General features: G+C 44.4%; 1 protein-coding gene across 1 annotated transcript in view; it reads right to left on the bottom strand.

Annotated features, from left to right (window-relative positions):
• LOC307242450 (attractin-like protein 1) overlaps positions 1–26,632 on the bottom strand; it is a 258,960-nt gene that overhangs the window by 156,955 nt on the left and 75,373 nt on the right. The window contains exons 17-20 of the mRNA XM_080016946.1: positions 24,888–25,101; positions 23,509–23,700; positions 15,985–16,230; positions 13,528–13,665 (exon numbers count right to left, since the gene is read on the bottom strand). Of these exons, the coding sequence (XP_079873072.1) occupies positions 13,528–13,665; positions 15,985–16,230; positions 23,509–23,700; positions 24,888–25,101 (790 nt within the window). The remainder of the gene's footprint in view (positions 1–13,527; positions 13,666–15,984; positions 16,231–23,508; positions 23,701–24,887; positions 25,102–26,632) is intronic.

Genomic DNA, 26,632 nt, shown 5'->3' with positions numbered 1-26,632 from the left:
TTGTACGCTGTACAATACCACGGCGTCTCAGCGTCAAGCGCCTCATCACCTCATCGCCTCATCACTCTTTATATACTATATACACTATATACACTGTATATTCTATACATACACTATATACACTGTATACATCTCATCACTGTTCTTGTTCTCAATCTTGTTCCTGTTCAGTATTCACTACACTAGCGTTCTCAATGGCCCCGCCCCCTAACCGTGAAATAACACTATATACACTTTATACTTCATTGATGAATGCCCAATCTTCAAATCACCACATGGAGTCCGCGGCCTCATTGAACTGGATGACGATACCACTTCTTGGCTAATGTCCCAATTGCCTGTGTGGCCCTACACGAACGAACGAACGAACGAACGAACGAGTCTGTCAGTATTCACTACACCAGCGTTCACAATGGCCACGCCCCCTTAGCGTGAAATAACACGGGTCCTCATTTATCCACCAATTCACTTAATGATCTGGTTGTGGGAACGGAACTCGGTCATTAGGTGAGGAGTACATGTATTGGAAAACTCTAAAATTGGCACACAGTGATGCATTGTACAACTTTTATACAACATTTATAGGATATTTCTCTATCTGGGGAAGACGCTGTCTAACACTAAGACTCGCGGGCTTTTCAGTCGACCAACAGCACACGGCTCCATTCATACAGTCAATCAGAGGGAAAAAAATACATTGTACGAATTTTTTTTGTGCGGCGGGATACCGGCCCTCCGCAGCCTGTGTGGGGCATAGTGCGAGAGAAAGAGAGCGCGAGAGATCGAGAGAGGGGAATAGAGTAGTAGGGAGTGAGTGGATGAATGAAACAGATGTCTGCTGACAGCACAGAAAATAAGCTGCAATACAAGGGAGAAAAGTCCTGTTTGCGTAAGAGAGCTGATTTGCTATAAATCACATTTTCCTCAAGCGGTGGAAGAGAGGAAGACCCACTTTCCACGGCAGAACACGCACGCACACACACACACACACAGACGCACCCGCACACACACACAGGGTCGGTTCTGAGCATAGGCATATAATCAGGCGCCTAGGGAGCCAAGCCAAGAAGAGGGAATGAAAGTAAATAAAATTATGGAAGAAAAAAAATTATAAAAATTATAATTTTATATAAAAATGTTGGGCTGTTGTTTCTCCGTTGTTTAAAGAAAAGCGAAAAGTGTGTGCATGTGTGTGCATGTGTGTGTGTGTGTATGTATTGTGGTGTGTTGCGCGACAATTAACGATTCTTCTTCGTATACTGTATCTATCTATCCATCCATCCATATATTGTATCCATCTATCTATCTGTCCATATACTTTATTTATCTATCCATCCATATATTGTATCGATCTATCCATCTATCTGTACATATATTTTATCCATCTTTCCATCTGTCCATATACTTTATCTATCTACCTACCTATCTATCTATCATCTATCCATATACTCTATCTATCTATCTATCTATCTATCTATTTGTCCATATACTCTATCTATCCATCCATCCATCTAGATTTCTTCTAAATACCAGGACGACATGTTGAACACGCTGGGGTGTGACGATCCTGATAATTCTCAAAAAAGCTATTTTTAAAAAGGAGGATACAGTAAAAGCTGACGCTGCTCAACACCTGGATAGGAAGCCCTAATGGACCAACTGGCATCTGTGGGTGGGTGTGTGTGTGCGTGCGCGTGCGTGCGTGCGTGCGTGTGGATGATGCGTCTGCTTCCATATTTCTTTACATTACCCACCTGCCTTCGACACCTCGCTTGTAGAAACACCTCAAAAAGATGAAAACACCTTTTCTTTTCCATCCCCCCGCACTTTAAACCTTGACACACACACACACACACACACACACACAGAAATACCAAACACCCTTTACAAATACACACACATTCAAGTTATTATCCCTAATCTTCGTCATCATCATCATCTTCATCATCCTCATCATCTCCACCATAATCCAAATCACTCACAGTCTTTGAATCTTTGGTCTTTTTTCGCTGACGGTCGTCTTTCCTTTGTGGTGTTGCGCTCCCTCACCCTTTTTACCGCTCACGGTGTTAAATAAATGGACTTCGGTTGATTATGCCTGAAAACGCTTTGTACCTCTGAGCCTCACTCCCCCGCCGAGGTCAACACCATCAGACTAGGAGCGCCACAGTGTGTGTCAGAGGTTAAAGGTACGGGCCTTGGATGAGAGCGCGCGCACGAGCACACACACACACACACACACACACACACACACATCAGAGCAGTATTAATGTCTTGGGGACACAATAGGGGCCTTGAAGAGGGTTTTATTTCTTCACTCAGCATAAGCTGATAGGTCAGTGAACACTTCACCCTTTTTTCCAGGCCTATTTCGGAACGTTCCAACGTATCGATACACACACAGTAGGTTCCCGCCCTCAGCTGTGTGACGTTTCCTCCCCGATTCGCCGCTATTCAACGATCGCCTCACTAATGCTGTGTCGAATGAATTTTTAACGCCATGACCAGCTGCCGATCTGTGGTAATGGGGGTTGAATTGGAGATTAAAGGTCAGTGGAGTATCGTATTGGGAAGATACAGGTTTAACTTTTCCGGCCACCGTTTCGTATTTTGAGTGAAAAGGAATGAAAATTAATGGTCAACACCAGAATCCGATCGCTTACTTTAGATAATTAGTCCGGGGATGTGAAAACATAATAATTGACATATAAGCCCTGATTTACATTAGAGATTATACAATATGCCTCTGTGTCAAGAGTGTCCAGAGACATCACCTTTGTAAAGGTTAGGAATGTGGGTTACGAATGGATGGATGAACAAACAAACGAAGGGACGGACAGATGGATGGACACGTTTTGATATTGTCCATTGTTATTCAATTTTTGCATTGATAGCCAATTACAAGCTGTTGTAGTTGTTTTTGCGGTTGTTCTTGTTGTTGTGGCTGCTGGTGTTGATGTTGCGGCTGCTGTTGTTGTTGTTTCTGTGGCTGCTGCTGCTGCTGTTGTTGCTGCTGTTGTAGTTGTTTTTGCTGTTGTTTTTGTTGTTGCTGCTGGTGTTGATAATGCTGCTGCTGTTGTTGTTGTTTCTGTGGGTGCTGCTGCTGCTGTTGTTGCTGCTGTTGTTGTTGTTTTCTGTTGTTGCTGCTGTTGTTGTTGTTGTTGTTGTTGTTGTTTTCTGTTGTTGCTGCTGCTGTTGCTGTTGTTGCTACTACAGTTGTGTTTTTGTTGCTGTTTTTGTTGTTGTTTGTTGTTTTTGTTTGTTTCAGGGGTATTCTTTTGAAATGACCAGCTTACAACTATGTTTTTTTTTTTTATTGTACTTCTTTGTAAAGTGCATTTTGTTGCCCTGGTATGTAATGCGCTTTACAAATAAAGTGTGACTTGACTTGACTTGGTACTTTACAATATAAGGAACATTCATGTCCATTCTATTCACTCCATATATTGTTTTTAATTGTTGGTGGCGTGTTTCGCCTTTCCCTTTCCCCATCCCTACCAAAACTAATATCATTATTTTAAAGACTGTAAGAGCAGCCCAAGCTGTCACACGTTGACCCAATTCACAGCAAACCTCCCGTCATTTGGCAAACCGAACTGAAATTAAGTAAAATACTCAGAGACAATTCAGACTTATATTCATAAAATGAAGCGTGTGTGTGTGTGTGTGTGTTTGTGTGTGTGTGTGTGAGTGTGTGTGTGCGCGCCAGCATGCGTGTTTATAAACCTAAACACCATGTTTATAAATCTAGACATGGTGTATATACAGTACATTGAATACATGCATGTCATATCCAGCTACCCCATGTATAAAAAGTAACCCATTAATTATTCCATATTTATTCCAGCATCTTTGCACTCTGCACCATTGGACTATTGCCTTCCCGCTAAAATTTCATTGCTGTTTTTTTATATATATATATATACATACTTTTATATACCTCTACATCTGTATATAGTAGTTAAATGTTTATGTTTCAGCTGTATGTCTAGTCCATGTTTGTACATTGAGAGTAAGGAAAAAACCAGAGTCAAATTCCTTATCACAAAGCAAATAAAGCTGATTCTGATTCTGATGTGTTTGCGTGCGCTTTCGGTACCGGTCTTTGGCCCGTGGCTGACTTTCAAACTACCCAACATCCTCAGCGGTATTCACTCATCTTTCCTAAGGGTTCTATTCCTGGTCCACGCACACGCACACGTACACGTACACGTTCTGACACTCACGTGCACATTGTAGCACCTTCAGTGCTTTCTATCATAACCAGCCTGAACTTTTTCAGCAATTTCTGCAACAGTAGCTCTTCTGTGGGATCGGACAAGACAGGCCGGACTTTGCTCCCCGCGTGCATCAATGAGCTGGCTGACCAGTTGTCCTTTTATTATCATTCTTCATTGACCAAGTGTGGACCTCTGTTTCTGGTCATTTTGAAAAAGAATAACATTGATTAGAAAATGTACTTGTGGGAGTCTCTGCCCACTGCTAGGGGTTAAGGGATGGAGACGGAGTATTTCTGGTGGTGGATTGCCAACTTGGCAAGAAAGTTGATTAATAATTCTAAACAGAAAGGCTCTCTGGCCAAAAGGATAAATAATGAATCAACAATGATTTTGGGCGCAGGAGGAATGCAGTTACGATCTGGTCCCTGGTCGGCAGATCAGCCCGTGTGCTAATCCCTCTCTGCAAGACAGACAAACATTAAGAAAGCTCCCAGCCCGAGTCGGACCAATCAGCGCCCACACGGAAAGGAAGCCATGTTGCCGTCTGCAGCCGCGTCTTGACCATGGCCCCTGTGCCGCCATATACCCCCACCGGCCGACTAAAGCCGGGGAGCCATCCGGCCGACCTCTCCAACCCGCCGTGTGACCACCAAAGGCCCCTGCCACATCCTGAGCAATTTAGAGCTGAACGTGGGAAGCAACACATACACCTTGTTTCCCAGTGTGAATTGTCTGAGCGGAGCCCCACTGTCGTAAAAGAGGCGCTGACGTTCCCGAGCCCAGAGCAAATTCTTCCGTGATAACGGCCAAATATTATAATAACTTATATAATATAACTTTGCTCTCAGGTCCATAACATACTGGATCTTCACACAACATCTCTGGTTCTTACTGGTTCGAGGACCTTCCTCCCAGTTTTCTTTAATTGGGTCTCGCACCCCCCCGGGGTCTCCTTCCAAAGAGGAGTTCAAAAGGAGAAAATTCAGTGGCGGCCTGGGGAACCTCTCGCACCGCAAACAACAGGGGGTCAAACCACTTGTCCCAATTACGGCTATCGTTGTGAACAAACTTCTGAATCATGTTTTTCAGCGTTTTATGAAAAGTGCTCCACCAGGCCGTCGGTCCGGGGATGGTAAACTTTTATCCGAATTGAGGGGACGCCCAGCAACTTGTGAAGTTCCCGAAGTGTGCGCGACATAAAGGTAGTGCCCTGGTCGGTCAGGATTTCCTTCGGAATCCCGACTCGGGAGATGACCTGAAACAGCGCCTGTGCAACACCTTTGGCTGTAATTCTGCGCAATGGCACCACCTCAGGGTACCGGGTTGCACGATCCACTAGCACGAACACAAAACGATACCGGCAGGCCCGGCGGTCTTGCGGCCCAATGGAGTCTTTCGAACAGGACCTCGAATAGGGGGAAGGGCCTCAACGGCGCTCTTGGCGCAGCTGGAGAGTTGACTAACTGGCACATGTTAGTCAACTCTCCAGGACATGTGGCGCACCATTTACGCACATCTACCCAAATGCCCGGCCACTAAAAGCTGGCCATTATCTGCTGTCGTGTTTTATCGTCACCAAGGTGACCCACCATTGGGTTATGGTGAGCCGCCTGGAAGAGCATTTACCAGCGGCTCTTTGGCACCAACAGCTGGGTTATTACCTCTCCTGCTTACTCGATATAACCGGTCCTTAATTACCGAAAAATAGGGGTGCATGAGCACGGCGTCTGGGCGCATCATCATCGTTTGATCTGGCTACCTGGCTGATGAGCCTGTGCACCGATCCCACCGACAAACATTAAAAAAGCCCCCTGCCCCGAGCCGGACCAATGATTGCCCGCTGATTTGGCCGACTCGAGGCAGCTGGGCGTCCGGTCCGCCACAGTACTTTTAAGGTATTTTCCGGTAATATAACTGAAATTGTGCTTTTTAAATTTCAAGAACTTGCCAAGGGGGACTTACATATACTGCAGTTGAACTGTCTGTACCCATTCTTTCGCCTAAAGAGCGATTGTTTACCGCAAAGACTTTCCTTGTTTCTTTTATAAATGTATAATTTAACTTTAACGTTATCAATATTTAAACATTTCTCTGTGATACAAATACTACAAAAATAATCATGGCCACATTGAGAATAAATAACGTTTTACCTGCAAATCAGAAGTAACTCGGTACGCACATAAACACATACACACACACACACAACTGTGATTTGCCTTTCCTCCCCCCTTGCTTCCTGTTAAACATGCAGCTGTGCAACGTGCACAAACAAACAGTGAGCACAATTTGGCAGGAAGTGAGTTTCCAGGCTGGATGTGGTGACCTTGTTCTGTTCCACTCTGCTGCAGCTAAACCTTAAACCCCATCCTGATCCGTCACACGCACGCACGCACGCACACTTCGAAATGTGCGCACCTAACACACACACACTTGCACAGGCATAGACTTGCGCTCACCTGCTAATGCAGATCGCCATCTGGTCTATGCTGCGCACATTCAGATACACAAGCACAAAATATGTTATTATTTAAACACTGACTCCCATTTGAGCACACACGCGCACACACACACAGCATGCACACACATCCATTCCCACACAAATACATCTACATGTATGTGTGTACACCACATCACTGTTCCAGCTAACAATCTCTGACTGATGTTGCAGAGAGAGAGAGAGAGAGAGAGAGAGAGGGAGAGAGAGAGAAAGAGCGAGAGAGAGAGAGAGAGAGAGAGAGAATAGTACAGTATAAGGGAGCGCAGGAAGAGGTACTACATCAGTTGTTGTTCATGCAACACTTATGAAAGCAATACTGTAGAAGTGCAGGTGTGTGTGGAGTCTGAATGGCACCGTACTATCAAAGCAATAAACCAATGGAAAACAGGAAATCAATGTAGAGCAATGTAAACCAATGGAAACCAATCGAAAATCAATGGAGGCCAATGGAAACCAATGATATCCATTAGGAACCCATGGAAACCAATGGGAGGAGGTAAAACATCAGAGAGAAATGTTGGTCATGCAACACATTTGAAAGCAATACTGTAGAAGTGCAGTTGTGTGTCATGCCTGAATGGCACCGTACCATCATAGCAATCAACCAATGGAAAACAATGGGAAATGAATGAGGACAATGGAAGCCATTGGAAATCAATGGAATCCAATGGCAACCAATGGAGACCAATGGGAACCAACAGAATACAATGCAAACCAATGAAATCCAATGGAAATCAATGGAATCCATTGGAATCAAATGGAAACCAACAGAAACTAATGGAAACCAATGGAAAACAGGTCTATTCTCCTGTATTTTTCAAATTCTTGATTGTATATTTTTCTGCTTATTTTTCTGTTCTTTTTTTTGTTAATTGTTACATCTACTGTATATTTGTATTGTATATATAGATTTCATCATATATTTCCAAAATTATATCTCCTAGTTAATTTTTAGGCTTTCAATTTTCGGGGCAGTACTATTTAGCAGGAAGTGAGTTTCCAGACTGGATGCAGTGACCTTGTTTTGCGCCACTCTGCTGCAGTTAAACCTGAAACGCCAGCCTGATCCGTCTCACACAGGTGATCTCACACACACACACACACACACACACACACACACACACACACACACACACACACACACACACACACACACACACACACACACACACACACACACACACACACACACACACACACACACACCTAGAAATGTGTGCAGCTATCTACACACATGTGTACAGGCATAAACATGCACTCACCTGCTAATGCAGATCAGCATCTGGTCTTTATTGTGAACATTCAGATACACATGCACCAAAATTGTATGACACGCTATTATTGACACACTTACTCCCATTTAGGCAGGCACACACACACACACACACACACACACACTCTACATGTGTAGGCACCACACTACTTTTCCAGCTATCACAATATCTGGTTGATGGTGTAGAGAAGGAGAGCATTTTTGAAAGCAATAGAAGTGCCGTTGTGTGTGAAGCCTGAATGGCACCGTGACATCGAAGCAATCCACCGATGGAAACCAATCTGAAATCAGTGGAGACCAATGGAAACCAATAGAATTCAATGGAAACCAATGTAATCCAATTGAATCCATTGGAAATGAATGGAAACTCAAGGCCATCAGGTTTATTGTACTGCTTTTTTAAACTGTCCGTTGTTCATTTTTAGGTGTATTTTTGGGGTTTATTTTGTTGATTGCTACATTCACTGTATATTTGTATTGTTCATATTCAGGTCTATCATATATTTCCAAAATGTTCTATCTTCTAGTTTATTGCAAAGCTTTCACCTTGTTACTTGTTGCTTGTAACGTGCTACTCCTGCCATTTCTATCTATCTATCTACCTCTCTATCTATCCCTCTATCTCTCTATCCTTCTTTTGATGATGTCAAATTCCACACACAAATCAATGATGCCAGGTAGTTAGTCTCATATTGAAGCCATTCCTTCCAGACTCTGTTGGACTTCAATTGCACATTTTCAAACATATCTGGAAAATAAACTCCATAAATAACACCAAACAAAGTTTTCCTGGTTGACACAAATGTACCACGACAAGTCGGTCGGGTGTTTTCATAAAAAAATAAATAAAGTTTATTTTCTTTGTGTCCTGACCTAAGTTCAGCAGTCCCAACACAATAACTTTTTCCAGCTGTAAGCACAGCGATTGCTGCGATGTCCGAGGTGCTTAACAGTTAATATATAACTCCTATGAAGATATTGACTCGGGTATAAATATGAAGTCGTCTCTGAAAAGGAGTCCATCAATCAAACCCACCACGGGCCGGCAGGCGTCCAATCAAATTACTGGAAAGAAACCGGGGATCCGTTGTGAACGAGCGGAGGTACCGTGAGAAATGCAAAGTCATCCCCTTCTCCCTTATGTGTGTGATTCACAATTACACTGAGAATAAACTGTAATAAACACGTTTCCCTGACGAGCATAACACATGCGCACGGGTATATATACCCGTATAAGTAATCAAGTCTTGAATTATATATAAGTCTAAATGTGCAGAAAATGGAATAGTACCAATGAAATGAAATACCACACACACACACACACACAGACACACACACACACACACACACACACACACACACAGTTCAGCCGCATTTGACAAGGTTAGTTAATAATCTGTCACAGACACGAGGACAGACCGCTCCCTCTGTCCTGTCTGCCCTCCATCTCCACCTCTCCATCCGTCACTCCATCTCCGCCTCTCCATCCGTCCCTCCATTTCCAAATCTCTCTCTCTCTCTCTCTCTCTCTCTCTCTCTCTCTCTCTCTCTCTCTCTCTCTCTCTCTCTCTCTCTCTCTCTCTCTCTCTCTCTCTCTCTCTCTCTCTCTCTCTCTCTCTCTCTCTCTCTCTCTCTCTCTCTCTCTCTCTCTCTCTCTCTCTCTCTCTCTCTCATCCAGGCAGCTGTCCATCCTACCACATTAACCTTGGGTCACTCTGCATAGATTTTTCTCTCTCTCCCTCTCCCCCTCTGCTCCGTGGCGCTCTCTTCCCAGTGGAGACAGGAAAGAAATGCTGTCTTTCTTTCTTCCCCCCGCTGAGGGCTGTAGTCTCAGACACATGGTTGCCTTGCGGCCATCACGTCAAGGTAAATCTAACTGTCCCGCTTAGAGAGAGGGGGTGGGGGGGGGGGGGGAGAGAGAGAGAGAGGGAGACGGTGGTTAGTAGAAAAGAAAAGGGTCGACAGTGTGTATCGATGGATGGATGCCCTGACGGCAGGAGAGAATTAAGTCAGACGGAGGAGTTAGTGTGGACAAAGCGCTGGGTGGAGGGGTGAGAGGCAGTGATGGAGAGATGGAGGAAGGGATGGGTGGATGTGGACAGATGGATAAAGGGACGAGTGTGTATATATAGCCAATAAAGGGAAAAGCTCCGTGGAGGCGGGGAAAAGACACCTGTCCATCAATTCAGCCTAATCAGCAGAACATTAGCCTAATTACAGAGAGAGGGGGAGGGAGGGAGGAGGGGAGAGGAGGAAAGAAGACGAGGAGACAGAAGAGGGAAAGGAGAGGGGAGAGGAAGGAGGCAGGTGAGCAGAGAGGAGGAGAAAATAGGACAGGAACCAGACGAGGAGTGGACGGAGAAGAAGGGAGGGGAGGAGTTTAAAAAGTCATTTACAGGGTAGAAGGGGCAAGAAGAGAGGGGGAACCGGAGGTCTAAACGGGTGAGCAGACGACACAAAGGGAGCCCAGACGAGGGCACGCCGTCGATCTCCAGCCGAAAAGGGGTTGGCAAAGGCAAGAGGGAAAAGGAAAAGAAAAAGAACAAGAACGAGAAAAAGAAGGAGGGAAGCGTCGGGGGCCAGGGGAGGTGCCGAGCGGAGACAGGAGACTGAGAGCGACGGAACGAGAGAGAGCGAGAGAGAGAGAGAGAGAGCGGAGGAGTGGAGTGCATCCATCAGAGGGAGCGAGCTGCCAAGGACGGAGACAGCAGCCAAAGCAGGAAATAAGAAAATGATTAAGAGCGATTTAATGTCACGCCGCCGCCGCCGCCAAAACGCACAGCTGTCACGGCGAGAGTGATGGTGCCGCACCTCCCGCACACTCCTCCGTCCGTCCATCCGCCCGTCGCTCCTTCCCTCCATACATCCCTCCCTCCCACTCTCTCTCTCTCTCTCTCTCCCTCTCTCTTTCTTCGCTCCAGACAAACACGCGGCAGCCAGTCACTCCTCACTTCTCTTGTCCGCCACACGCGCCCACTTTTGGCTTTTCCCGCCGCACCCTTCCTCTACGCTGATGATCTTCTGCTTTCGACTTTCGTCAACTTATTTGCGCTGCTTGGTTTTTTTTTTTTTCCATTTCTCTCTCTTTCTCAGCTTGACCTTAGCTTTTGCCGGGAGATGTTGATTTCTCGCTTCTTTCACTCTGTGTTTTAAGGGTATACCACCCATTTTCAGCATTAAAATGGCCAAAGAACCAATCGACCAATCCCCACACTCCATCTTCTCTATGAGGGCAGGGCAATCGGGCTATGGCCAGGGAAAATGTGGAACTCCAAATTAGAGCACATAAAAGTCAAAACAACAGTAAATCTATGCGGTTTTGATAGCATAGGAAAATAAATGGAACAATGAGATTTTGCGAAAGATAATTCAATGGAGCAACTCCAAATAAGGGCATATACGTCATAGTCAGGGGACGTGGAACTCCAAATACAAGGATATTTTAAGTGTAACACACATAGTCCTCTGTGTCTGATTCAGGTCATTGGCCTGGAAAAGCTCAAACAGGAGTAAACTTCATGTTAGGGGGTGGTTCTCAAATCCCTCACTCTTCTAGGTTCAGAGCTGATTACCAGAGTCCCTGCACGCCCACGTATCACTGATCTGTCACAAGTACACGTGTAATATTTGCTTTTTTTACTGCTGTTTGCAATGGCACTCGGGGGGGGGCCTGCTTCACTGGAAAAATCTTGACAGGACCAAACCGAGTGCTTTTTACACACTGCCCCCCGCTGGGCACGGCTTTATAATGCAGTATCGAGGGGGATCAACTCTGGAGAGAACGGACCGACTCCTGATGTAAATCAGTTCAAATCATCTCCCTGTGCCTCTCACGCTCCTGCCCCGGCGTGCTTCCCGTCCGTCCCAAAATTTTAATCCCACTCATATTAGCTTAGAACACATACTCTTGGACACCAACCCTACTCCGAACAACACTCACCAGACCAGGGTCTGGCGGGCAGGAGGGGTGCGAGTGATTCAGGTTCCACCTGCCTGAAGGACTCGCACCCCCACACCCCGCAATTTAAACTGCAACTGCCAACAGCACACATTGAGCACTGGGGTTTACCGGGGTGGAGTCCTGGCAGCTTGCGTCTGGTGGCTTAAGGTGCGCTGCGACCTGGCAGGGCCGCGGAGAGCGCTGCTGGCGGCCTTCCCGGCCCCTGGGGGGCTGCTTGCTGTTGTGGGTGTGAGTTGAGGTGCAGGGGTCGGCTGTCGGCCTTTGCTCCCGCTGCGGGGCTGCTCTGCGCCGAATGCCCCGGGTGGTGGAGGGCCCATATATCTGCCGGCCTGCTGGCCTCGGCAGGGTGGGGGGCTAACATCTGGGTGCCCAGCGCTGAGCACACTCTGGGGGTTGCTCCGCAGCCCTCTGGCTTCTATGGGGGCCTGCGGGGCTTCTGTGGCTACAGGGCAGAGTGCTCAGGACCTCCCTGCAGCCGTGGGGTGTCTATGCGGCTGTGGAGCTCCGGGGGGGGCTTCGGGGTCCTTTCCACTGCTTTGAGGCGCCACGACATAACAGCGATCTTATACAGCAGAAGCAATTGGCCAACCAACCAAAGTCCTGTACACTCACCAGTGGACACCTTATACACACATACACACACACACACACACACACACACACACACACACACACACACACACACACACACACACACACACACACACACACACACACACACACACACACACACACACACAGGCGGTCCCATCACACACACCACACCTGCTTTGAACGCACCCCAGCACACTCCTGGTTGCATTCCTCTCCTTTTTCTCCCTCATTTACTGCCACAACTATGAAGGGAAAGGAAGAGGAAGAGGCCACGTGACCCGTTGTAGTTCCAGTTTTCCTGGACCTGATTAACTGTTTTTCAATACATGTTGTCATCGATGTTTATGTCTTTTGGTTCTGTGTTTATTTGTCTCACCCGTGGTGAATCTCCCCCTTTTGGAGTCGTGATCAGTTGTTTACAGACCCAAACATGGTAAAATAGTTCATCAAGGAGGGGGGTTGGTGGTGGTTCTGTACAACAAACTGTGCTCTTGTCATCCTCCAGGTCGTCCACAGGACAGAGTTATTGCAGCAGTTCTTGATGATGAAAGAATTAATAAAGAGCTGCTTTGCAGGTTGAAAACTCGAACTCCACTTGCAGACTAACTCTGTCCTCGATGCAATAGCACAAATACTCCCTGTTATATGCCCAGCATGCTGACAGCACAGGTTGAAAAATAAAAATTTTATAAATCAGTGTAAAGAAAATAAAGCGAGAGACAAAATAAATGCAGGACTTTGGTGAGAATATGAATTATGGAAGTGTGTGTGTGTGTATGTGTGTGTGTGTGTGTGTGTGTGTGTCTGTGTGTGTGTGTGTGTGTGTGTAACCGATGGCCAGTGTTTTTGGAGGATGAGGAAAGACCTGGGTTGGACCGAACCATGAGCCAAAAAAAGTTTGATCTGAATGATTTTATTTTAATTTTATTTTTTTACTGGAAACAACTTCTGAACCCGAGACTCGAACCCTGCATGTACTCACCGTTACACTTCCCTCCGTTGGTGGGGTCGCCATAGTAACCTGGCATGCAGCTCTGGCAGTGGGTGCCTGCGGTGAGGTTCCCACACTGCTCACACACACTGCTGTTCACACACCTGCTGTGGCCGTTACACTGGCATGCTGGGAACACACGTACACACACAGGAGGGCAGGTCAGTGTGTGTGTGTGTGTGTGTGTGTGTGTGTGTGTGTGTGTGTGTGTGTGTGTGTGTGTGTGTGTGACCATGCTTACTGGAATGCACATGCAATCTATTTACAAAAATGTATTGACTATTTTGTGCTGTAAACTTTCGTGTCAGTAGAACAATGAATGCAAAATAAAACAACACAAAAAACAATAAAAACTAAATAATAATAGAAATAGAAATACAAATAGTAAATACAGCTGCGGGCAGCAATACAGGGGATCCAGTTTAGTCGCGCTAGACTACAGTTCTCTGGATTCTGTGCAATGTAGCACAAGTTAGAATTTTTGGATTTTCAAGACCAATCAGAGATGGACCGTCGGTTTATAGTTCATGATGTCACAACGTGACTGTGTTCTCAATGTAGCGCCAATGTTATTCAATTTTCAGTGAGTTTGTAAAGTTGTTATCAATATTTCCTGATACAAATGTATATCGACGTGAATCAAACTTGGACTGACAACACGTATGAAACGTTCCCATTGTTGTCTGTGAGGAGAAGTGGGAAACACTTTGCTTCATTGGTTTCATCTCCAGTAACGGCGCAGGGCTGTTCCCTTCTGCTGTCTGATGTCATCAAGGTGCTGCTCTTATACTTCCTGTACAATATCAACTGGTTGGAAACATGTGTCCATAAAAACTCCATGTTGTTGTTTATCAGTTCATGCTTCATCAATATTTTCATCTTCTGAACTTAAATCTGCATTTTCAATATTATCAATGCACATCGATTCATTATTGTTGTTTGTGGTTTTTGGATCTTCAATTTTTTTAAAAGAGGATGATTCCATTCATTGTTTATTTCTACATCCTCAAACTACTTGTTATGTATTCTCAAATATGCCAACGCCGACTTTCGTCAATTTTCCAGCGTCTGGAACAATAACTAAAAAACATCTTGGGAATTACTTTACAAAACAATGATAAATACATTTTATTTTATAAATATAATAGTGGTAATAGTAAGTTAAGTAAGTTAGTAATAGTAAATGTCAGTTGTAATAAGTAATTCATTGTATTAATTCTGTTCATAATCTACAATTGGAAAATTCAGGTTAATAGATTACTTGTCTATATTGTGATGCCCCTCCATGATGCGTTTCATGGAATCGTGACACATCAGTAAACCTACAGACGGGAAACTATAAATAATCCGCAGAAAGTCGTCACCGCGGCATTAGAGTACGTCACTCCATCGCTCCGTCAACATTGCCCCATACGGCACCGAACGGTAGCAATTCCGTGACTATGTCATAATAGCCCGACACGTCACAAACGGTCACAGGCCAGTGCATTTTAACGTCGAAATATGTCCAACCCGGCTACAACTATCTGACAGACATACTTCGGCAGAAGCTCCATAGGGAGCAGATATTAATGAAAAACCAAACAACTTTGACCCCAAATTTTCAGCTATCTTAGTTAAGTGACACGTCGCTATTCGTAAACAAAATGAACGCGATGAGATTTACAGGAAGAAGCTTTATGACCTCACCATTCAATCTACTATAAATGTACAGATTCCGATTGAGAATATCCAGTTGGACCGTGTCCAGTGTGCGGCATAGACTTGGTCACTCTGTAGTGGTTCGACGTTACCCAACTATTGTTTTAGGTGTGTAGAGCTTCTTACCTGGTAGATGTCAGTAGATCTGTACGGTTAATATTTTTAATCTGTCGTCGACATTACTTTGCCGGACTGATTAAAAATACAATAAAAGATAGTGCACAAAAACTGGTCACCATGTCCAATCCAAACCACCGAAATGTGCGAAAGAGCGATGCGTTCAAGATCCAGCGAGGCATCAGAAAAATAGAAGCCGTTTCTCATATTTAATGGAAACGTAACTTACTGAAAATGTTATGGAAGGAAAAAACTCAACAAATAAATGTTGTGCCCAACATGGCACCCAACGGCCACCCATCACTGAGAGTGCAGCTCTATTTCCACAGACAACACGGTGAGTTATAACAATGGCAAGTTCTGGTTTACAGGCCAACATGGACGGTTGTTTTAAAGACAGCAGGGTTGTGCTGTGTGGACCGCATGGTGGGTGCTCCGCGAGATGAGCAACCAGAAGACGACAGACCCATGCGGCATTCAACGTAAACTCAGAAAATCGTGCTGCATCTCAGAGAACCCGGGAAACTGTAAAACGCACCCAATACAACTAAACTGGACCCTGTGTATTGCTACCTGCAGCTATATTTATTATTATTATTATTATTATTATTATTATTATTATCGTCTCACCGGGACATTGGATGAAAGCCCAGTTGAATCCTTTATCGGCCGAGCACAGACCCGGGTCCAGCACCAGGTCCCGGTCCCGGGTCCTGAGGTCTCCCCGGGTCCTGAGGTCTCTGGTGGTTCTGAGGGGCCCCCGGTATGAGCCCTCCATGCAGACCCCCCGACCCGTGTCGCTGGGGTCCCCACACCATCCGCACTCGGCCTGGCCCAGACACTCAGAGCACGTCCTGAAACCAGAGCAGTTCTGGGCTGGAGGGAGGGAGGGAGGAGGGAGAGAGGGAAGAAGGAAGAAAGACACAAATATAAAAAAAAGATAGTTGATACAGTCCCATCTGCTAGTCATTTAATTTGAATAAGATAACACTAATAATTCCCTGGGGAAAAAAAATCTGGATTATAACAGTAATATAGTAATAGTATAGTAATAATAGATAGCAATATAGTAATAATATAGTACATATATATAGTATAATATAGTAATATAGTGCTAGACGTAATAATGTAGTTATAATATATTTCTAATAATAATAGTGATGTAATAATTAAATTAACACAAATAAAAATTCAGGATTATAATCGTAGTAGAATAGTAAAATATAATATATAATAAATAAATAATAAGTATTATTTTATTATCATTTATATATATATATTATATATATAATAAATATAAATTAATAAATCATTTATATATATATATAATTTACTAATCATAATTAATAAATTATTTATAACAAAATATATGATAGTATCACAGTATTATTTATATTAATATTATTAGCATTTGTCAGCAGACTAAGTCATATTTTTTGGCTGTAAAGCAACAGGTTTTTCCACTCAAATGCACTTTATCAACACAAAGCAAAAGACACAAAAAGCTTAAACGTGAAGGCAATGTGGGAACGATTTTTTGGGGGATTTTCTGCATTATACAAATATATTTTTATATACATTAAATACCGTGAAACCAAACACCGTAATCGTTGCTGTCAAACTTGATGGTAAATGTGTTAGGAGGACCCAGCGCTGGCCACCCCCTTGCGTCTGTTCATTTCTGAAGAAATAGACTTTTCCCTCCCACGGGATGTCAGCGTGTTTCCAATCACAAAGTGGCTCTGACATTCAAAAATCATCTATAGCTGCAAATAAAGAAGGACGCTGTTCTTTTTTAACAGTGTGACGTTCACTGCTTATAAAAATAAAAACGACTGGTCCGCCCTGAAGCATTTTCCATATGATTGCATTGGATACAGAGGTGTATTGTTAACTTATTAGTTGTTGGTTTATTGTTCATTTTTTAGTTTATCTTTTTTGTTTATTGCCAAATTGTTCGATCTCCTATTAAACTTCTATGATATTTAATTCATATATATTAGATTTATTTTGTATTATTATATCAGTGGTTGATGAGATCAATGTTTCCCAATGTTGTTTTCTGACACGTTGCGCTCCTTACAATGACATAATCTAACTGCACTTCACCGCTCTCCTATTAAACACTAAAAATGTCGCCTAGAAACATGTAGAACAGTGCTCATTATCACAGTGTACTCACAGTAACTGAGACGAGACTCGCACACTAATTTACACTTTGCACTCCACCAAAATAAATCATTGTGACGCAATTAAATCTTTCCTGCGAGAATTCCCATTCACGACTCGGAGCTGGACCGACTTGCGCTCGTCGTCGCTCCCTCGCTCACCGCGGGTAACACCGACCGAACCAGACAGAACCAGGGGGTCAGGAAAACAAGACGACTCTTTCCACTCGAGTGGCTCGTCGAGAACCCAATCTCGGTAAAGAGACGAACCTTCCATAGCTACGAATAGCTCTCACTTTCAGCTGAAGCGCGAGCTTGCACTGATGAACACAGAGCTGCTATTCTGTCTGGAACTGGTGAATATGTGCAGACTTGCAATTTTGATCTTGAAACGCAAGAGCAAGTTTCCACTAATTTATGAATTTCAAGTGGAATTTGAACCATTTTCACTGCAGCACAGAAGTTGAACAACACAGAATCGGACAAATGAAATAGAAAGATTTACCCCGACAAAGTGAAACTTCCCTCGCTCATCATCCTCCTCATCATCCCCTCACGACGCATTTGAGTCGACAGAGGAACGAGGAGGCTCCGGGAGCAAAGGAACGACGACACCGCCAGCAGCTGAAATAACGTTTCTTTTCCTTCTTCCCTGTTTTCTTGCTTTCTTTTTTTTTTTTTTTTTTTTTAATTCTCTCCTCTGCTTCTCCCTCCAAGACTCCAGATAAGAATAAGCATTTTTTCCACCACCTCAACCTGTGTCACTATCTGCTCTTCACTCCATCGCTGCCAGCCAGGTCGGATTCAAATGTGTGTGTGTGTGTGTGTGTGTAAGTACAGTATAAAAGTGTTCACTTATTGACATCCTGCAGTGCTGATTAATTAATTCTCCGTCTATATAATGATCCGCTCCTCTCTTTTCCTTCCCTATATTTCTTCCCTGACACTCCAACCATCCCTCCTTTCTTCGTTTCTATTCATTTATAAATATATCAACAAATAATAATAGTAGTCGTAATACTACTACTAATAATAATAATTACAATAAATAATAATATTAATAATACTTATGAACATTGCTTTACAAAACACAATAATCCAATATCCCGTCGGAGTTTTAAAATTTTAATGATTTCCTCGTTACTTTCACCACCAATCCCACTTGTTCTTCCTTGCACTCCTCCTTTCCATCCCCCTTCTCTGCACCTCTCCTCTCTTCCGTCCCCCTCTCCTCAGCACCTTGGCCGTCATACATAAAGCATATAGCTCAAAAAAAGCTTACATGCAGCAATCACAAAGAAAATATTTCCCATTACAATTCCAAGAGTGTAATCAGTCAAAATGGTATAGATTACATCCTTTACAAAAGTAGTAACCTCCCTTTCCCTTGGTTGTAATCCACCCAAACAAAACAAAACCATTGCAAGGTCAGATCTTGTCAATTATTCAAATTAAAAAAGGAGAAAAAGTCCCAAGAGGTATAAAGATGTACAAAACTAACCTGAAAATACCTTTTGGAAATGCTTGAAAGTGCTTGAGCGAATACGGGGATGGGCTGCAGCTCGCGGACCGGCTCATGTGCCAGTCTTTCTGTTTCCCGAACGCTTTATGATTTATGTATAAACCGGCGGAGGCAACAATAAACAGTGAGCAACAGAAAGTCGGAGCACGAGGAGCGACGTGTCTGAATGGCGTAGCAGTGAGACGCCACATTCATCCTGTCATATCACGGCTCCTACATACTCTTTCCAGAACAGAGGCTTCCTAAATCAGAGATGGAAATAGCCCAAATGGAGAGAAACACGGTGCGGCATTCACTGTTAAGTACGTGCCTGAGGTATGAGCCGGGGAAAACAAATAAAAATTAAATAGGATAGGAAGAAAAAATGGTAAAAGACCATCTAGGAAAGGGCCAGGGCAGGACGGAGAGATGAGTGGAGCTGGAATAACAATCACAAAAACTTTGCAGCTATGAGAAAACAAGAAAAAAAGTGCAAAAATGCCTTAGATTTACAGATTTTTTTGAGCTTCCTATTATACTTCAGACGATTTACCTTCCTTAGATAAAGAAATATTGTCTTCATAATATTTGCACGCTTGCTACGCTGGAATAACATAGTAATAATTGATATTGTACAGTTTATAATAACTCATTCATTGTTATCTGTGTCATGTTATTTTATTATTGAATACATATGTATTCATTCCCTACAGTATATCCATCTGTATTTATATTTTATACCCACAGCCATACTAGCAACCATGCTGCCACTTAGCTCCAGATATTGCCTTCCAAATTAACTTATACTGTGCATAGTATCACAATTTGTATATACTGTATAATCTGGGAGTCGGGAAGCCGTGATGACCCCTGCTGTCATCTTGGGTTTGCTGTGTGATTCATCTGTCTCACTGTTTGCGCTGCTGGTGGGTCATTAGCCCAACCTGGAACACCTGAGGGCCCGGTGTGTTCCCAGGTTATATTCCCCCATCAGCCACAACATCAAAATCACCACTAATATTATTGTGTAGGTCCCCCTTGTGCCGCCAAAACAGCTCTGACACCTCTGAAGGTGTCCTGCGGTATCTGCACCAAGACGTTAGCAGCAGATCCTTTAAGTCCTGGAAGTTGCGGGGCGGGGCCCCCACGGATCGGGCTTGTTGTTCCAGCACATCCCACGGACGCTCCATCGGATCGTACCCTAACCCCGGTCATCCACGTGATGTAGAAGAAAAGGTGATTCGTCAGACCGGGCCACCTTCTTCCATTGCTCCATGGTCCAGTTCTGACGTTCACGTGCCCATTGTAGGCGTTTTCGGCGGTGGACAGGGGTCAGCATGGGCACTCTGACCGCCTTGCGGCTACGCAGCCTCATCATAACCAGCATTAACTTTTTTTCTCAGCAATTTGTGCCACAGTAGCTCTTCTGTGGGATCGGACCGGACGGACTAGACTTCGCTCCCCAAGCGCAGGGCCCAATGAGCCCATGGGTGCCCATGTTGCCGGTTCACCGGTTGTCCTTCCTTGGGCCACTTTTGGAAGATACTAACCACTGCATACTGGGAACACCCCACAAGACCTGCTGTTTTGGAGATGCTCTGAACCCGTCGTCTCGACATCACAATTTGGTCCTTGTCAAAGTTGCTCAGATCATATAACTTGCTCATTTGTCCTGCTTCCAACACATCAACTTTAAGAACTGACTGTTCACTTGCTGCCTAATATATCCCACCCTTTGACAGGTGCCATTGTAATGAGGTGAGCAATGTTATTCACTTCGCCTGTCAGGGGTTTTAATGTTGTGGCTGATCGGTGTAGGTATCGGCTGCAGCACAACCACTCTCTCTGGTCCTCCCTACAGGCGTCCATTCTGGTTTGGTTATGTTGCATTAGTTTCTTTTCTACACTCATCCACACCTTACACTACTGACATCCACACCTTTAGGTTTAAAATGGGGGCTCTTCCAGGATGTTGTTTTGTTAGAATATTTGGAAGGTGCACAGGCTAATATGAAAAAACGGTATGACCGGCGAACTGAACACCGCTTATTTAGCCCAGGTGTCAAATGTTGCTCTTGGCACTTGTGGTTTCGCCATTCCAGGCGACGTTCAAAGGCCAGTACACTGTTGAGAACCAGCTTTGCAAACACAACTATTAGACTGCTACTCCAAACCGGAGAAAATCACCTCAACTGTGTCATGTCAACCTGCCTAAGCCCTACTATGCTTGTGAAACCAGCGATGGATACAAGACACCCCATGACTCAGAAAATGAATGTTAGTCCCACATCGAGGGCTGATTTTGTGTTTTCAGATCCTGAAGTCCTTGAAACAGGTTTGGACGGCGACAGGGATGTTAAAGCACCAGATGATTCTGTCATATGCGGTCGACTAAGACATTCTTTGGGCAATCTGGACAGTTTGTCCGTCCATTTACTGCGTCACAGGGGGCTGAGCTCATAAGATTGATAAAAAAAAAATTTCTGGTCCTGTTTAGTGACACGCCATCACGCACAAACCTCATTGAGCATGATATTGATGTCGGAGACACTCCTCTAATTAAGCAGCGGTTTTATCGTTGTGCAACAGACAAGCGCATAGTTAATGTTGGGTACCGGCCCCGGGGCTAAATTATAAAAGACCGTAGTATCGATAAGCTCCGATGTTAGAGAAAGAAAGACTGATTCTCTATTTATTTAGGTTATTTCACCCGTTTCTAACTTGCAATAAGATTAAGATATTAGTCTGAGAAGCATTTTTCCTATTATCAGAAGAGACATCAAATAAGAAAATAAAATAAATTCCAAGTGTAAATTCTGCTCTTAATTTGTTTTAGTATTTCTCTTAATAAAGAAAAAAAACAACCGATAACGTACCGTCAAAGTACCGGATCGATAAGCAGTATCGGTAAGAGTAGTGGCACCGTTAAAATCGTAACGATAGCCATCCCTGCTCGTGTCCCGTTCCTCTGTGCAACCGGCTGCCCGCGATGGGTGTCTTTTCTTTTCTTTTCGGTCTCGAAACAACGAAACAAGTGCGCACTTTCTCCACGACTCTCTTAGCTTCAGGTTGGCGTGCAGTATCCCGCGCCCGCTACCAAAAAGGAATTGATGCGTTTCTTAGGTTTGGAAGGTCGCTACCGGGCCTGTTGCAAAAACATTTGCGACCGGGTTGCACCCCTGACGGAGTTGTTGAAGGGCGAAGGCTAGGTCTGTGTGGTCCACACAGTGTCAGGTGGTGTTTGATAACGCAAAGACCCCTTTTGGTGTGCCGCTCCCGTCCTGGCTGCGCCACACTTGGACTAGCCATTCAAACTGGAGGTTGATGCCAGTCACGTGGGGGGCTGGTGCGGTGTTGCTGCAGGAAAGGGAGCGGGTGGATAGACTGGTCTGCCACCGCTATTCCAACTTTGAGGAGGAAGCATCGGCTGCCTGGGCCCTCCGGCACTTTGAGGTGTATGTCGGGTTCTGGAGGGGGCCCCACCGTGGTATACACAGAGCACAACCCTGTGACTTTCCTCTGCAAGTCGAGCTGTGGTTTAGGGGGCCGATGACTCCTGCTGTCATCTTGGGTTTGCTGTGTGATTCATCTGTCTCTCTGTTTGCTCTGCAGGGGGGTCATTCGCCCAACCTGGAGCACCTGAGGGCCCGGTGTGTTCCCAGGTTATATACAGGCACCCCTTCCGGTTTGGCTATGTTGCTTTAGCTTCTTTTTGACACCTCATACACATCTTACACTATTGACACAACTGACATCCACACCCCAAGCTTAAAATATTAAGTCAACCCTTTAATTAGTCTGATTTGGTTGAATTTGGTTGAATAAAGGATCATTTGTTTTGACCTCAAACTTGGTGCTGTGTCTCCTATCTGTGACCCAGGTCATGACAAAGCGATGAAACAGGGGCGTTTTGCAAACAAATCAACGTTTGAAACAAGGATGGAAACAACAGCGGGTCGAGAAAAGCGCCGTAAAAAGTGTGGATGTGGAAAATACGAAAAAAGCCCATTTTTAACCTCAAAATAATTGGATGCAATTCCTCTCAGAATCGAACTTTGTGTCCTACAGTCTGTGCAGTGTTTACTTGTCGCATGAACGACACTGTTTGTACAGTTGTATTTGACGTTTAAATCAACATTGAGGTTGAGTGGGTTTGAGAGCCTCAAATAGCCATGGCTGCAATTCCATAATTACTCTGTATGCAACACGGGATGGAAATACTCAGAATGCAAACAATGTCAGGGCTCAGAATGAGAGCAAGAAGAACTTTAAAAACAAAAAGGCTTCACGGCGGCTGAAAACAGAGAATGAATACCTTTCAAGAAGAAAGGAAGACAAACAAAGGAGATTTCCAGGTCCACAGTGGAAGGACAGGATACAAAGGCTTCTTCACTATTTGTGGAATGCGTATATAATCTCCAACAACATATCTCTCTCTCTCTCTCTCTCTCTCTCTCCCTCTCTCCCTCTCTCTCTCTCTCTCACCGGTACAGTCCTGGGTCTGCCACTCCAGACACTGTCCGTACGGGAAGGAGACCACGTAGGCCGAGGAGTCCACACAGCGCTGGGTGCTGCTGCACCACATGCACTCCATGGCCTGGCTGGTGCAGTTTGCACAGGTGAGCCGCAGGGCGCAGGGGGTCCGGCACGACCGGGTGCTCTGGCTCTGAGGACTCACTGTGGGGAAGGGGGAGGGGAGAGGAGAGGTTTAGGGCTTGGACAACAGTGATGGCGGAGGAAAGGAACAGTATTGGTTCCGTTATCCGCTAATTGTCGGTTTTTGACCGGGTAAATCTTTTGATGTCCGACGTATTTAAATCTCTCCGGTTATAATGTCCGTTGAAAATAATTCCCTCCAAGCACAATTTGAATTAGTGCTGGGTGGATCATTTAGACAAAAAAAAGCCGGCAGATCTGTTCATTTCCGCGCTCGGCAAGTTGCAACGGAAAGCCAATCAGTTTGGATGATCGAAAGCTGACCTTTCCCCTTCAGCCAATCATGGTTGTCGATATAGAAATAAGCACACACGGAGCGGAGACTGAGCCACAGCGTCTAGAACTCTGAGGGAAACAGAAAAGTGATGAATCGTTGGAACACATACTGTACATCAATAGTTTGGCGGGGGTTTTATATATTTAATTCCGACCCGAAGTAGACGATAAATATTCTTTGTGTAAAATATGTCGACGTGACGTCCCGACGAAGACGGACAACACCACAAACTTTATTATTTATTTAGACCTACTTGCCATATTTATTTAGTTTTTGATTTGATCAAAATGTTATTTGAGTGAAACGTTATTTAAAGCGGCTGCACTTCTTACCTATTGTTCGGAAATTATTTGATTTCAAGTAGTAATATTCGTAATATTGATTTATTTATAAAACGGCTTTTACTGACGGGACTTATTTTGTTTTGAATATTCAATAAAGAATATTATACATCTACATGCCTTGATGAGGTCATTCTCTATAAAGACTGCTTATCAGTTGTTTTTAAGCTCAATCAACAGATGAAATTTGACCGGAATCAAATTGGGGAAAATCGGGAAATTGAAATCTTCCAGGATTTGTTGATCGGCACCAATTCTTTCTAACGGAAGTTCTGATTGGGGACCAGTATATTGAGATAGTTTGCAGGAAGTGAAAGACAAGTGAATTGAGCCAGGAAGGCAGAACTGCAAATAAGTGCATAGGGCAAACCTTAAAGACAGTTTTTGACCATAGTGCGAACCAAAATCCCAAACAAACAGTATTTGATGGAAAGCAACAATGTGTGTAACATGGGATGGCAGCATATTGCCAACAATCAAAAAGATGTCACTGATAAGACGGTGTAAAATGTGTTACTTATCCTCCTCACCGGCGGGTTTCTCACAGATGAGTCCGTCGGTGGTGGCGGTGCAGGGGTTGGCCTCCAGGCCGGCGGCGTGCGCCCGCTCCAGGTAGGCGCAGAAACCCGAGTCGCTGGGCTCGCCGGGCAGCCATCGCAGGCTGGTGTTGGTGAAGGGAGAGCTGTCCTCCCAGCCCCAGTACGACACGTTGATCTTCCTCAGACCCACCCAGGGCGACAGCGCCTTCAGGAACAGAAATATGGGGGTAGAGAGACGGAGAGATGGTGGTTTAGGGACGTGACCATGGGCACAAAAAGCAACACGCCACCCAGCTATGGCCATGTAACAATGGATTATTTATTACTCTGTTATTACTATGTTTTCAGCGTCTACCATGGCATCATAGTGTTATTACGACACCTGCATTTTGTAATAACTTGCCACAGTATAGGTATAAATATGTGCTGTATGTATAGAAATACGTATACAATAATACAGTCTTCTCAGCTCCTCCAAATGAGAGGAAACTAGTCCCAAATGAAAATGTTTAGCAGATTAGCACAAGTAATTCAAAAAAGGAGGCACCTTTGAATCCAGACCAAAGCAAACTCATGAAAAGACTTTGAGGAGGATGGGGAGTTTGCGGCACTGCTATTAAAAAAACTGTTTGGTTGAGGTGGCACATAAAACCTGATAAAGTTTAACTCACGAAAAAAAAAGACTGGAAGTCGTGAGGATTGTGTGAGATTGAGCGCATTAAAGAGGGAGGATGTGTGTGTGTGTGTGTGTGTGTGTGTGTGTGTGTGTGTGTGTGTGCCTACCTAAAGGCATTTTTTTTTTTTTTTTTTACTCAACATCTCCGTTGTAAAGTCCTTCCTACTATCTGGGTGGAGGAAAGAAATAATTGAATTTCGGGAGACGAAAGTGAAATTGTGCTGATTGTTGGATTTGGGGGAACACATGGCAGGCTCCTCGGGATCTAATGACAACAGCGAAAAGCTTCAGAGTCGGCACCACATAAAAGCATGAGAGGTGTGTGAGCGTTATGAGAAAAACTGTTTATCTTCAGCAACAGACCTGATTGAGAGAGAGAGAGAGAGAGAGCGAGAGAGAGAGAGAGAGAGAGAGAGAGAGAGAGAGAGAGAGAGAGAGAGAGAGAGAGAGAGATTGCCATATTAGTTCAATTAAGAGGCAGTCAAAACTGGAGTCTTGGTTTTCTCCTGACACTGCTTATTCATTGAAGTCTGTGTACGTGTACGTGTGTGTGTGTGTGTGTGTGTGTGTGTGTGTGTGTGTGTGTGTGTGCGTGTGTGTGTGTGTGTGTGTGTGAGTGTCTGGCGTCCCGGCAGGTCACATGGCCTAGGATCTTAAAGTGTCATATCCATATAAACATTACAAGTAAAATATGTCAGATCGTGCTTAATTGATGACGGTGGAATTGGTTCTTAATAAACAAAACAGACACACACACACACACACACACACACACACACACACACACACACACACACACACACACACACACACACACACACACACACACACACACACACACACACACACACACACAGTGTGCGGAACAGGTGCTTGAAACGCACACCACACATTCTTATGGCTCAGTGCAGACGTATCATTTGTAAAAGCCCATCTGTCTTGTGTGGGATTTGTGTGTGTTAGTGGATGGATTGGCTCTGGTCTGATGTAATGACTGTGCTCAATTCTGTGTAATTCTGTTGAAACCAATACTCTCCAAGTCAACTCAACTTTCCCATTG

The sequence above is a fragment of the Zeus faber genome (assembly GCF_960531495.2).
Source record: "Zeus faber genome assembly, chromosome: 16".
In the NCBI taxonomy this organism is placed as follows: domain Eukaryota; kingdom Metazoa; phylum Chordata; class Actinopteri; order Zeiformes; family Zeidae; genus Zeus; species Zeus faber.
This window is presented reverse-complemented; position numbering and strand designations above follow the sequence as displayed.